This window comes from Cinclus cinclus, chromosome 13 (assembly GCF_963662255.1).
Source record: "Cinclus cinclus chromosome 13, bCinCin1.1, whole genome shotgun sequence".
NCBI lineage: Eukaryota > Metazoa > Chordata > Aves > Passeriformes > Cinclidae > Cinclus > Cinclus cinclus.
The window spans coordinates 5,401,391-5,416,839 of record NC_085058.1 but is presented as its reverse complement, the minus strand read 5'-3'; the positions used below and the strand labels follow the sequence as shown (position 1 = coordinate 5,416,839).

Genomic DNA, 15,449 nt, shown 5'->3' with positions numbered 1-15,449 from the left:
CTACCACAGCCAGTTCAGTTTGCCCTTGTGCCAATGGAAGCCTTAAAGCTTTCCCCCAAAAAGGGCAGATATTAACCCAGACACAATATCCAGCAGAATTCCATTCAGAAAAAAAAATCCAAATTAGGAACTAAGATACAATCTTGGTGTTACTTGCTGGCTACCCAGGATACATTAGATGAGCCACAAAGTACTTTCTCCTCCTGGCTAGGATAACAGCAGCTAGGCAGAATCTACAAAAGGAGTAAGGCATCAATCTTGTTGCAAGTGCCTCATCCCCCTTTTTTCCTGCCTTCTCCTCAGTTCTCAGCCCTGGCCCACAAACCCTAAATGCTACAAGGTTAGGAAATTGTGAGGATCTGAGCACCCCTCAGAAACCAGCACAGAGAACACTCTTTGTCTGATAATACCAGAAATAACCTTGTTTAGAACATGTGATTCCCTGACAATCAAGACTGTTTTTACTCCTATATGCCTTGTAAAAGATCCAGCCAAATTACTAAATATTTAGGTAGCCTTACTTTGCAAAGAATTAGGAAGAGATCTTTAGAAAGAAGGAACTGGAAAGGATCCTAAAGCCAGACAAAGAAAGAAACATGCAACAAACAATAGAGTCACAAAAAAGGCAAATGAACTTATGTGTCTTAAGTTCTTGCATGCTGCAAAGGAACATCCATGACACTGAGCCCAGCAAGCTCAGGGGTGTGAGAATGGCTCCTACAACTCAACCACACAAGCTGAGTGAGGGCTCATTCTCTTTATCAGCAGCAAGAAGCAGAAATCATGACCAAAATACAGAATAATATTTCTAATTTTTAGTTTTTGCTGTGTTCTCAAGTATTACACTTAGATTTTAAAATACTATTTAAATATTTAAATGCTAATGCTATTTGAAACAAGTGTAGTATCTACCATTAAGTACCAAGAAAAAATAGATTTTTATTAACTTTAGCTAAACATCACAAAGTAAAAGAGTTCTGTTAAAGAAACCCTGTTAAAGAGTTCTGTGATGGCTTCTTGGGCTCCCTTCGATCTCTCTGAATTTATCAGATACAGAGAGGGAAAATAGGACATAGCCTGTTACACAGCCACATACAGATCAGCAGTACCATTAACAGAATGAACATGTAAGTAAAAATCACACAGAAAACCTTTTACATTAAAACATTCCCCACTAAAGAAATCTGCACCCATGGATATCTGTACCAATTCAGATTATTTATTACACTGTGTACAAATAAGAAACAAGATGTGAATGATCACTGTGGTATGTTTTTTCAACACTTGTAAAACTCCAGATTTGGATCTACAGCTTGAAAAGCTTCTGACAGGTTCTGATTTACAGCTCCATGCTCTGCATTGACCACATGAGTAGGTGATTTTAAAACTCTGGTATGCAGGCAGGAGGGTAGGCAGGAAAGATCTAAGACGGCAGCAGTAAAATACAAAGGTTCATTCCCCCACCTTGTGGGTACCTGCTGGAACAACAGCTCACAGCAGCATCCCTTCGTTTGCAACCCTGACACACTCATCTCTGTCATTCCACACAGATCTCCGCTGTGCTACAGCAAGTGTCCAACTTTAAAACATCTTTGCAATTAACTCCGAGTTGTTTTAAGTAATATGCTGTTTATTTTTTAAATTCCACAGCAACTTAGATAATGTCTACTCTTGTTTATCAGCATCAGTTACTCAAGCTTGGTGCACTTTCTTAAAAGTGTGGAGAAGGTCCTAAAAAGTTAGTTGTTCAACTGTTCAAAATGTCTCATTATATGAAACCTGCATTTTCTTGTTATTAGATTATATCCCTTTGTGCTGCTTTTACTGACAATTAACCTGCAACAATTCTATGGGATCAGTTGCAGAACTGATTCCTTGGATTCCTTATGAGCACCTTAGTATAATGTCACAGATCTTGAAAAGTCAACAGCAAATTTCTTTCCTGCAGGGGAAGTACAGCCAGAGGTGAAGAAGACAAACGCAGAGGAGACTTTATAAGCACAATCCAGTCCTCATACATCAACTAAGCCAAGGGCAGAATCAGGGCCACATTTATCAGTGCAGAGACAAGACCTGTACAGCTCAGTGATTTACCTATAAAGCTTTTATTATGTATGAGAGGAACGTATGTCATACCTGGTGGGGAGATGTTTCAAATTCCTGGAAACCTGCTCCATTATTCTGCACACAAACTGCTTCCCTACTTTCCAAGCTTTTTGTTTTGGATAAGCATTTTGCAGACTTCTACATCTTTACTGTACTTTTCTCTGATAAACAGCAGTCTAGAAACCACGTGGACACACACACAAGACCAGCACTGGAATATGAGTGTTGTCATTTTAGCAATGAAGTGCATTTTCATTGCTCCATCTGCTGACTCCAGTAAAGTACCTGGGAATGGCTCTACCTCTCTGAATGAAATCCAAGGAAAAATTTCTTTTCCTTGTCAAAGTCTAATGAAGTTACTGTTTTCAAGTACTGCTGTTGGTCTTCACAACTACTTATTTTCCCGACTACTGATGTAGAAGGGATTTGTGGCAGGATACCAAATAAGCTTTTTAATAATTTGGTTTTACCTCCAAAGACCTAGCCATTTTATGAATTTATAATTATCCTGCTTTCACCTTCCTTCATTCCCAACCTACCATGTCAATATTATGAGGTTCCTCCCATCTCCCTCCCAGGTTCCCCTGACCTCTATGCAATCTAAAGACCAGATCAGGAAAAAGAATTTAAAAACTCATTTCATAATAAACTATATAAAATGCTGTCAAACTAGAGGTTTACTTGCTGACTTACAGGAAGGGAGGGGATACAGTGAACTGAATCAAGGTTTAAATTCACATGTTCTTTTCAGCAGGTCAGTCTTTTCCTTTCAAGAATTATTTCTCCTTTCATATTTCAGCTTTTCTCCATCAGACAACTGAGGTAACTAGATTAAGCTACTGCCTTAGTTGATGACAAATATCTAGAAAAATCCCAAACAGAATCAAATTGCGGCACAGAGATAGTAAGTGCTAAAGTCTGGAGATCTGTGTATTTGCCTCACAGTAACTTGTGATTGTGCAAATAAGATCCATAATCCAAGGGATGGATCTGCATTAGGGTCATCAGTAAACTAAAAAAAATTAATATACCTGGAACAAATTTTAATTAGACATCTAGGTGTAAAACAACTTTTCCTCCCCACTTTGATCTGTCCTCCTCCTGCTATGTGGCATCACAGGTTTAACTGGGAACTGCCCTCTCCCTCCAAAGCATATCTTTGTCCAGGAAATATTAATAAACAAGCTTAATAAAAAAGCTTTGATTTTTTCAATTAAACTTGAAGTTGCATCAAACTCCTCCACTTGTTTCTTACATTAAAACTTCTCTGGTCAGTCCACTGGCATCTATTCCAAATTAAGTCTTCACACTCAGGTTTGACTAAATGCAGCTTTATAAACTGTTGAAAGAATTATTTTTTCAAACAGATGTTAGTTAGCTAGTTTCAAGAGGTTTCACAAGTCAGTTTCCACTTTTAAAATTAAATCTTTTTAATTTTATTTTTAAATCCTCTGAGCGACCCAAGGCATCTTTATATAAATAATCCTTCTTGCCAAGCATAGCCCAAGATTAGGATATACCTACTGTAATCTGTTACCACACTACAAAAAAAAAATGCAATGAAATAAGAACATTGGTACTTGATTGTTAAGCTGAATTACTTATTCCCCTCCTTCAACTTCACAATTTATCCCCTTCAAAACTACTTATTCTCTTACTACTAAACTACTTCCTATTCTGTGCCTATAAACACCCAAACAATCTTCCAGGCTCTGCAATTTTTGAGAAAATGGTTAAATGTGATGGTGAGAGGTATGAAGTTCTTTTGATGTATATACTTTATCATTGGGAACACAGAAGTTCATCTCCTGGGTAATTTTCTTTGGTGTTGAGGGGAGATGTATTTTAGATTTTCTGTTGTGATAGAATCCTAGACGAGCAGGGCTTCAAAGGCATCTCCTGAGACTGCACAGTCCAGCCACAGTCAGCCAGCGTGTTGTCCAGAACCATGTGGACTTAGGCTGTGAGCATCTGCAATGATATTGCACAATCTGAGGTGTTTTAAGAATGGTGTGATGCTATTTGTTTCTTTAAAACTCCACATAAATACTTGTAAGTGATTGGCTTATTGTAATTCTGTAGAGAATGACTGGCAGTAACCAATGAATACAGGCTCATTGAGAGGAAAAGGTCTAAATAAAACCCAATAAAAACTCCAATTGAAAGAGAGCCTAAAATCCCCTTGAACAGTTAACAGCAAGATGGACCGCACTCATATAAGATATTAGTAAAGAAGCTGATTTCATTTTCAAAATACAACATTTCAGCAAGTGATTATTTACTCCTCTCCAGATTGGGCAGCTACTCAAGGAAAATTATCAAAGTAAAATGCTCCTTAAAGCTCACAGTTAAGTAGAACTGAGAGCACTACCCTGTGAAGAAGCACACGTAGCCATTATCGACTCCAAAAATTCTCATGTCATTCTCTTTTTTTAAAGAATTAAGTGGCCCTAAAAATATAAGCATAAGCATATTAATGTGGTTTTCAATGAAACAGCTTGACTGTATTATAATTTTTCTGCTACTGTCTTTTTAAAATAGTTACTAGGTCACAGATTTACACTGAGGAAGGCTGTACTGTTCTTTACCAAGGGGACAACTGAGCATGCTGGGGCATGGAGGATATGGCACAAAGGACTGAGCAAGTTTCAGAATGGTTTCAGGAAGCTAAAGCTGGAGTAAGAGACTGAGAAACAGTCACAAGGACTAAACATTCATCCACAGCTTGTGAAAAAAAACATTTTTCAAGAGCTGGAGAAACCTACGATGAGCCAGAAAGCAAAGGAGTAACTGAAGCAAAGCAAGGACCCAGGCCTGACCTGAATGCTTGGAGTTCAAATTAACACTAATTTTACTGTCTTAATATTCAGCAAAAAATGGCTTTTGAGACAGCAAAAAGCTTCTGGGTGCTCACTGAAAGGAAAAGGCCATGAAGATGTCAACAGCTTGGCAACCTGGTATGCTCAGTAATACTGAAAAACTCAACAGCTTCACAGGTGCATAAAATCTCTAAGGCATGGAAAAACATTTTGTTGCCAGATACTTAAAGAAACAAAAAAAAACCAAAACCAAACAAAAACAAAAACCAACAAAAACCACCAAAATCTTCGAAAAAGCTTTTCACTTGCATCACAGCACCTGGCTGAAATTCATCACTCAAGATTGTCTGAGAACATACTGCTACCCTTACCCCAACAGATCATACACACAGGATTTAATTCTGCACTTGTTCTTATGCTGGACACACCGTTAGGGACGAGACAAGAAACTCTCCTTGTCCCTTAACTTCCTCAGCCTGTACTTCAAGAAAATGCACCAGCTAAAGGAAAAGAACTGGCAGGGAACAGGAAAAGAAAGTTCCCAAAATCAAACAGCAAAGCTCAGGTAGAGTCAACAGCATTTGCAGCTGCAGAGGATGCAGCTATGCCAAAGACCACTTTAAAAACAAAGTGAAGACAGAAGGAGACATGGTAAAGTGGAATGGAACACTAGAGGCAAGCCCAGGACAAGCAGTGGAAACCGATTCATTGCAAACATCCCTTTTCATTTAAGCAAGAAATGGAATTCCTATCTCATGTCCTTTCCATCCAAGTGGTAAATGTCACTCATCACTCCAGCTGGAGGTCATCTACCAGTTCCTATTCAGCTAGCAACCCAAACTGCAACGATGTGTATTTCAAAATAAAAACTACCTCTTCTTCAGATTATTTTAAATAGGAAGTTTCTTCATTGAACCTAATCACATATAAAGTGAGAAAATGAAATATCTACTATTTACAATTCAAGCCAGAAAGTTTACTGAAAACACGAGGAAGTGCATCAGGGAATCAAGCAGCACTCTGGAGTAAGAAAGGAGTCTTCAGAACCGTTTTAAGCTCCAATTCACCTAAAAACAGGCACACAATACTGTCTAAACATGCACCACGTAGACTAAAGTGACATCTATTTTCAAGTATGAATTAAGAGGCACTACACATACAACTGTTCCTAAATGTCAGAAACCAAGATGCAAAAATTGCTGAGCTGTAGAAAGCTCTTTTGCAGTACCTTTGTACTCCAATTGTTTTCATACGGTGCCAGTGACACGAGGCAAACCAACAGCACATCATGCACTTGAGAATCAACAAAACTAAAACACAGTACAAATACTTGCATATAAAAATTTATTTTTTTATAACATGAACTTGATATATGTTTCTTTTTCAATGAAATTTTTATATATCTTTTTCAAAGATAAATGTTTCTTTCTCAAAAAGCAGGACTGGGACAGCATTTGGAATTGGGGTATAGGTCATGAAACCAAGGAGGGGGAAGTTGGGAGGTAGAGGATTAGGGGAGGATGAGGTAACTTGGGCAGCAGTAGGCAAACAATTTTTTTTTTATGAAAAACATAATTAAACTTATGATAACTGTGATGAACCACAGCCTGACCAGTGGAGGTGTGAGGGATGCCATAGTTATGCTCAGCTCCCCAATTCTGCAGGAATTCATTGAAAGCCATGGAAATATAAGCTGGACTATTGTCAGTTTTGATTTCTCTAGGGACCCTGAGCACTGAGAAGGCTTGCAGCAGGTGTTTAATTGCATGTTCACTTCTTTCTCCTGCGTGGGCAGAAGCATGGACTGCTCCAGAAAAAGTATCACTGGAGACATGCACATACTTCATCCAGCTGAATTTGGGGGTATGCGTGATGTCAGTTTGCCACACTTCGCAGCCTCTCAACCCCCAAGGGTTGACTCCAGTGCCCAGCAATGGTATGGCTGAAAGCTGGCAATGAGGACATGTGGCCACAATGGCTCTGGCCTGGTCTTGTTTCAGATGGAATTGCTACACCAGACCAGGCACATTGTGCTGGAACATTTGATGGCTCAGCTTTGCTTGCTGGAACATGTCAGGAAGCCTCGCTAACTCGGTGGCTGCAGCTGCTGCTAGGGAATCTGCTCGTTGATTCCATCCAGTGATCGGGCCAGGCAAACCAGTACGTGACCTTACCTGCATCACAAAATAAGGGTGCTCTCAGTGGGAGACAGCATAGATTAATTCAGAGCAATTCAAAAAGAGCCTTGAGATCTCCTTAAGGATGGCATTTTCTGCCCTTGACACCACTCCTGCAACATTTGCCAAATCTGTGACCAAATTAAACTGTTCTGAAAACTTCTCAAAAGCTCTGACTGCAGAGGCCAACTCAGCAATTTGAGGGGAACCCTCAACATGCTCAGCATCTGTCTCCCACTGCTGAGTCTGAGGATCCTTCCAGGTCATTACTGACCTATAGGATGCTCCAGACGCATCAGTAAAAACTGTCAGAGCCTTGAGCGGTGTTTGGCTCCTTTTTTCTTTAGGTACCAATTGGAATGTAGAGGCAAACAATTTATGGGCAGGGGCATAGACTGAAACCTGCCCACTGTAGGCTTCAAAAGCAGTTTGTAAGCTTGCATTGTGCCTCAGGAGATGTTCAAACATTTCTTTCATTAACTTCTCAGGAGATATTTCATCCCCAGAGAGGCTGATTGGCAGGTGTGTGAATGTGAAGTCACAACCAGCCAGTTCCTGAAGCCTTGCCCTGGCTTTCCTGACCAGCTGTACCATCAAATGCTGTGGCATGGTGATATTTTTTGACCAATGGTGACTGAGGAAAATCCATTCTATGATCAAGAGAGGGTCCCTCTGGTCCTGGTCCCATTGGAAAATCAGTCCCTGGAAGTGTGGCAACTTCCCCAATGATATAAATTTGAAAGGCAGATCTGGCTTGCACTGGTGGGATTGTCCTTCTGCCAGTGGAGTCTGTACCTTTTCTAAGGCAATCTTTGCCTCTGGGGTCAGGGACCTTGGAGAACTTAGTTCCTCTCCCTCTTTCAGTAAATTAAAGGGGAGGGCAAAGCCATCAGTTGTAATGCCTAGCCAAGGCCTGACCCAATTTAAAGTGAGTGCAGGGAGTGCAGGTCCACTAAAGTTTTGGGATCACTGTTAAAAGCCAATTTTTGAGGAGCAATGGTCCTCACAGTGATCTCCAGGCCCAAATACTTCCAAGGAGGCATCCTTTGAACTTTTTCCTCCTGCAAAGAGAAACGTGCAGATATCAAAATGACCACTTGGTTAAGCACATGCTGGAGTACACTGTCACTGGAAGCACACAGAACAAAAATAAAATAATGTGTGCAATTCTCTCTACAAGTTCTGCGTTTGGCAGCTTACGTTAAAATGTCTTAAGTTTTCTAACTTTGGTGAGCTCATAGATACAAGAGTTAAGGTTAACAGTGCATTTATACAATGCACCAGCCCTTAAGTGTAGAGTTTAAAAATCCAGGCCTGGTGCACGGTATGCATCTGTAGAAAAATATTGTCATTTTAGTCTGTAGCTACAGCTATTATCTAGCACAAAAATAGAAGTAAGAAATAGCAATTATTCTTTCCAAGAAAAGGAAATTGGAAAGGTCAAATTTTCATGAGTTTTCACAAGGACACTAATTTTATTATCTGACAGCCAAAGACTGACAGCAAAAGCTCCCAGTTCACTGATTACTGAACTCACATCTGTTTGCTCATACAGTCCTCGACTCAGTACCTATGGATGTCTCTCGTGTTAAGAATGGAACTTGTCTCAAGGAAGTTCATGGGGTTATTCATACCAGGCACACACTTTGTGTTTAAATGTTGTGTTAAACTGAATGCTAACAGCCTTCAGGAAGAGAAACTGCAACAAAAATGTCACATCAGAAGTGAGTTTTAAATTAATGAGATGCCATGCTTTCAGTAGAGCAACTATACACTGAAATATGGAGAGCTAATTTCTTAGATTTAAGTTTTTGACATACTACGCTGAACCCAATGTGCTGTTCCTCTTGGATAATTCTTTAGGCTACAGTGACACAACCAAAACCATTAACAGGCATATGACAGGTGAATAATAGTTTTCATTTTTAAAGTGCAGATTTTCATTTACAATGTGACAACATTCCGAAGTAAACATTTCCAGACAACAATAGCCTATTTCTTTCATATACACTCATTCTTACATTGCTTCAATGCAGTATTTTCTAATACTAAATACTCAGAGATGGAATTAAATTAACTAAATTGTGTACAGTAATTTAAGCAGAATGTTGTCTAAAATAGTTTTAGATTTGTTTCAATCACAAAAAAAAGTACTTCATCTGAAAAAACACCAGAACCACAGCTACTACCACCAGTCTGTAAACCATAACCTTAGAGTGAAAATAAGATAATTACTTCATTTTAGAATCTCAGACATGAAAAAAGGCAGAAAAATAAAATTTCAAAGTGGGAAAACATTTTATCAAAACTTGTAATTTTTAAACAGAAATGGACGCTTTAGAAATCCATTGTTCCCAAAAGATGCTTAACTTCTAAAACTACAGTGTTAATGGCTGTAACTTTGAAAGAAGACCTCAGATATTTTATTTTTTGCCCATTGTTTCCATGTTGCTTCTAATCAATTTTAGGGAAAAAATTGTATACCAAACATCAAACCAACAAATCCTGCCATTATCAAGACAGCATTTAAGATTTCCTCAACTGAAAGGATGCTCTCTTCACCAGCTTCTCTTGCTTTCGTGTTGTCTGGGCTTCCTGAATGGCACAACAAATCCACTGTAAAAGAACAGAGTGAAGGCACAAAACACTTAAAGCAGGTAGCACTTTTCTTCCCTAAGATGCTACTAAAACATAACTAATTCAAAAAACATGTAACCCCCCCCCCCCCCCCCACAGGCTGGTCTAAGTTAGATATTCAGCTCCTGATTCACATGCACAATATTCAACTGATGAACAGAAACAGAAATCCACAAAAGGTAAATGGGTGGTGTTGCACTTGAGAGCAGACAAATCTCTTTTTAATGTATAGATACCAGCATAAACATCAGCAAAGGAAAGTGCAGTTAGGAAATAACAGCAAAAAAGGTAATTAAACACAAGGAAGTATCCTTCCAGTGTGACCTGTGTGTTTTGTGCAATGCTCCAGGGTTTGGCCACGCCACTAAGATACAGAGAAACTAAAAGGATTTAAATTACTTAATTCCAAGTGTAATTCGGACAACATGCTGTAAGAGAAAGCTGAAGGAACATTTTTAGACAAGACACAGTAAAGAACTAAGACAGACCCTTCTAGTACATAAAGGGCCATCAGAGTTACAGCAATTTTTTTCCTTCCCAGTCTAACCCATTCTTTCAGGAGGCTCAATCAATTTAATAGCAGCAATTTGGCCCTGATTCTGATTCCATCTGCTGACTTGCCATTTACTGGAGCTACAATTTCTTACAATTGGAAGCATGCTTCCAGGACACTGTGGATCTAATTGATTTCATATTTGGTATCAGGGAGAACACCTCCTCTCTCATCACTGATACAACACTGCAGTAACACACATGGTTTCCTAGGTATTTTTTTCTATTCTTGAAGTACCCCAGAATTTATTCAAATTGACAGAATGCTTTAGGTAAGTTATCTACAAGATCCAACCATCCAAAGGCTCACAAAACACTCCACCCCCCCCGGCACCAATAGGAACAAATATTTAGAGATAAATGGTAGAAAAAACACATATGGGGAGGGAGGAGGGAGGAATCTAAGTAAACCTTTTCATACAAGGTCCACTTGTACTGGCTTAGGTGATCTTGAAATAATCAGGAGGTATGTGGAATTCTACAGACTATAGGACATTTAAAACAACCTAGTACTTTAGATATCTGAATTATTTTCATTTAATGAGCCTTAACATACAAACCCTAAGACTATGCAGCTTCAACATTAAATTATTATTGCATAAACCCTCTTGAATGCTTTGGACTACCAGGTTTCATCATACTCTTGGTAAAACACATTTTTCAACGCAAAACTCTGGTGAAAGATCCTCAGGCACAGCAGCCTATTCTCTAACAAGTCTCTGAACATTACCATCTTTTTTACACGCTGAGTTTCAACAACTGCTAACAATATCATAAGAAAGGAAGATTAAAATAATTATAAAAAAAAGAATATACCCTTGCTGTAGCTTCATCCTGAAGTTGAACTGTCTTTACACATGCATGACCTGTACTGTCCTTTCTTTGGAACATCTTTTGATCCTGCAGCAGAGGGGAACAAAACCGAGCTTCAGATGACTCACAAAACAAGATAGCAGAATCTCATACTTAAATGGCTTGAATGCCAATTTCAGGTTAGATTTCAACATGGTGTCTGTTGAACCCAACTGTCATACTTTCAAGAAACTTCCAGTAAATCCTGTAACATAGTCCCTTAGTTAGCAGTTAAAACCATAAATAGGTTAAAAGCATGTATGGACCTCTAGTGAGTATTATATAGAAGAAAATTTACATGTTTTTCTTACCAAAACAGTAATTTTTAAAATATTTGCTTCATAGGAGGGGTAACGTGTGAATTGTTCAAATAAGTAATCCCACTCTGTTGTTAAATGGCCTAAGATTTCCACTTCTTTCACATATATCACTCTCCTGTTCAAGAAAAAAAAAAAAGTTGACACTCAATTTGTCTCTAGGACTAGAACTTTGCTAGAAAAACTAAACAAAATGAAAGCCTTTGTTTAAGAAGGCATTTTATATGCAGATTAAAAGTACCCACTCAGTCACAGTGGACCCGTATTTCTTTAACATACTCTGAGACAATCACTTAGTCTCTGAAAGTCATACCTGATCTAAGACTCCACAAAGCATGAGCAGGCCAAGAACTGGGATAAGGAAAGAAATGCACATTTATCTAAGGCTGCAAACAACTAAATTGTCCAATTATCATTCATAGCCTTGGTCAGTGCCTTGAAATCTTGTCCATCTGCAGCCTAAATTCTGAGGTGTGCTGGTCATTATTAAAAAATCCACTGGGAAGCCTCCATGGATAAGCCTCGCTCAATACATTCAGGCAAGGTGCAAACTGCTGACCTGTGGAATGTGGACTGCAAACATCTTAAATTCTAAAACTTGTCAGATGAGCTAAATAATTTTCATGCTGGTACAAAGACCTAAGTCTTCATTTAAAATACTCTTTAATTAACAAGATTATAAACATGTATTATCAAACTGTTTGGGTAACTGCAAACACTTAGAATAAGCTAATCTGAAAAAAATCAAAAACTAAGGAAAAAAAGAGTATTTCCCTCCACTACGATGGAAGGACCACTGATCTCAGAGTAAACTGTCTTCCCAAATTAGTATCCAGCACTGATATCACAGCTAAATTACATTTTCCATTTAGGATAGAAAATAAAATATTAAAAAAATCAAGAAGAAAATAGAGAAGGAAAACAGATAAGCAGAGAATAGCAATCAGTTTAGACTTAGCCAGATGTCTAATCCCCAAATTGAAATCATGCCAAGCCCTTAGAAAGCATTCAAAATTTAATACCTGTTGGTAACAATAAGGTTTGCTCTTCTGCCTCTTGGAATTGCACAGTGGTGTCGATACACCTCTTTTTCCAACTTTCTGATGTGCAACTTCTGAAACAGAAACAGAAAATAATTCTGGGGCTGTACAAAAACAAACAAACAAAACCAAAACAAAAAAAAAAATCAAAACTAAGTTAAAAAAACAAAACAACACACAAAAATCACAAATCAAATCAGTGTCTTCAATTCAAAAGCCTTCTGAGAAGTTACCTCATCAGTAGTGCTTTAAAGGCAGGCTCTCATAGTGCTCTCAGTCCTGAAGCTGAGTCACTGAGAAGTCTGATCCATTCCACTCAAAGGGAGAACACCAACACTGCTGTATTAGTGCACTATTTCTTCAGTACTGATTTCCTTTCTGTGCTAGTAATTGTTTAATAATGTTTATTCTTCTATACTCCACGCTGTAAGCTTCATTTTAAGAGTGAAAATTCTGCAAAGATCATATACCTTTCTAAGGTACAGCTCAGACTTTCAGAAAGAAACTATCAACATACAAATTGTCAGTGCACCTCAAGATCAGGCTTCTGAAGCACTGAGCAGATATGACTATTCAATACCCAAAATACAAAGGTGTGTGAAAGTGGATTGAATTACTCATCATATTTTGATTAGACAACTACAACTCAAGTAGCAAACCTACAAATACAGAAAAACTTTTGAAATAAAGTACTGTAGTGCCCCTAGGATTTTTTTGGCAATTATTAATTTCTTTTTCAGATTTCCCATTCTGTACATCCTCTTTGACCCAAGTATAATGTTTCCTAGAGACCAGGATTACAATATTCTACCAACAACACAGATCAGCACAGAAGACAGGCTTATGGTAATCCTCACATCAAGCTCCCAATAACACTGGATTAAAAGCAGCAAGACTCACAGATTGATACCTGAACACATTGGTGGGAAAGGAATACACATCAAAACATCATGCAGAAATAAATAAAAGCATGAAATTAATAATATGCTACCAGTAGGAACCCAGCCTCAAAGTGGCTATGAGAATAAATCTGTGTCAGCTACAAATTTTCCTAATATGCAGTAAGTCTTTTAAAAAGACATTTAGAAATAGTGTTTAATTAGCAATAATTAGCAAGACAACTATATAAGCATAAAGCCAATGCATATTAGCTTTGTACCCTCCAGAACAATACAAGCACCTTTTTTTATGATACAATCTGTTTTAAGGGAAATTGGGCAGCTCCTGTGTAGAAACATGGGGAAACAAAGAAGAATGCCTGGATGCAGAATGCACCTTTAGCAAATGGGTGCCCCAAAATTGGTTTGATATTCTTCAGAGCAAAGTAAGATGACTTTCAGTTCATTTTACAGCTGTTACTGTGGAATTCAGCCTCTATAACACTAAGTTCCTCAAGTTCTCATTCCTCAAGTTTCTGACAAACTAGTAGCAATAACCTAAAGAGGAGGGACAAAAAAAAAATCAGTATGCTTTTAGTTATTTCTTGTAAATAGCCATTTCTTTTTTATTTCCTTAGGTGGACCCATAAAACCAATGAGATAACAGTAGAGGCTCCACTGGACTCCACAGTTGTCTGTCTGTGATTAACAGGTTTAACTTTATGCAGCTTAAGTAATCAAAACTGAAAGATCATCTTACATGAGTATCAATTAAAAGAAGGTTTGACTTGTTTTATATTTGCATTTTATTTTCATATATTCAAAAGTTCAGCAAATATCTTAAAGCATCATCACACATCACAACTAACTCAAAAAAATCCTTTAATCTCAAAAGTGGATGAATATTCAAGAGCTGAAATCAACAGCACAGAGTTTTCCTGGACTTGCTCTCAAGTGATGTTGTTCTGAAATACATTTTAATCCAGCATTTTTCAGCAATCAAAACTATAGGGTTAATCAACATATTCTATAAAAAAATATCCCTTCCTGACCATCTTAAAAATTTCTGAAACTGCACAATGTACATGAAAGGAATAAAGATGCCAAAAAGACTGCTTATCTCAAAGTCTCCTCAAAACATTAAAAGAAACATGGCAGCATATGACTAAAAATCAAAATATGAATTCACATTTTACACCTGAACAACAGCTGTTTCAAAAACAAGTAAAAAACTGAAGAAATAGAAAACCCACCACCATGTGAAGACTGTAATTCAAAGACTGCAATACATATTCCGAATCCTTTTGTTGAATATGAAGAAATTAGACATGCCACATATTTAAACAGATTTATTCATAAGCATGTTTCTCTATTCAAACGCAAAGCTTCAGAGAGAAAGGCTGTTTCTCCTAACTTCAGAAACAATCCCAATAGTATTTTTAGATTTTACATGCAATATGTTACCAAAGTAAGAGTTCCCACTGAGGCCTGTGCCTAAAAGATGCAGTATTTCTCAGAGTTATTCTCAATACACCTGATAGGTGCCAGCAAAATGGTGGTGGCATTATGTAAAAAGGAGGTTGCACTTGATGTAAATTACTCCATGATCTGCATACTCTTAAAATATAGACATCTTTACATCTTTATCAAAAGCTGTTATTTTTATGAGCATACCAGAGCACTTTGAAGAATTTAATTCATCCTTATTTTACATGGAAATGAAAGAACAAAAGCAAATCTACACAGCAGGACAGTGAGTCTAGCAGAAATAGAATCTGCAGTTTCCAGCACAGTCTATGCTCTGTCACACAACACTGTCTCACCACCCTGCCTCAATTATTCATGAGGTGTTCTGCATTCTTTATAAAGCTGCATGCTTTAACTGGGATGTGAAGCAAACAGCAACAGGCAGTGAATAATGTATGAGTGACATCGTGCCAGCCCTGAGGAGCTGGGTGAGCAGCAGCCTCTCGCTGGGCACAGCCTCTGCCAGCAATGGCAAAGCCCAGCCTCGCCAAGCCAAAGGCTCCCACCACTTCTCCAGCAAACCCCAACTCAAACACACTCCTCA

General features: G+C 38.2%; 1 protein-coding gene across 1 annotated transcript in view; it reads right to left on the bottom strand.

Annotated features, from left to right (window-relative positions):
• Nucleotides 1-6,252: 6,252 nt before the first annotated feature.
• VPS13C (vacuolar protein sorting 13 homolog C) overlaps nucleotides 6,253-15,449 on the bottom strand; it is a 76,109-nt gene continuing 66,912 nt past the window's right edge. The window contains exons 82-86 of the mRNA XM_062501698.1: nucleotides 12,483-12,574; nucleotides 11,455-11,578; nucleotides 11,108-11,191; nucleotides 9,645-9,718; nucleotides 6,253-8,163 (exon numbers count right to left, since the gene is read on the bottom strand). Coding sequence (XP_062357682.1) covers nucleotides 8,106-8,163; nucleotides 9,645-9,718; nucleotides 11,108-11,191; nucleotides 11,455-11,578; nucleotides 12,483-12,574 — 432 coding nt within the window. The 3' untranslated portion in view covers nucleotides 6,253-8,105. The remainder of the gene's footprint in view (nucleotides 8,164-9,644; nucleotides 9,719-11,107; nucleotides 11,192-11,454; nucleotides 11,579-12,482; nucleotides 12,575-15,449) is intronic.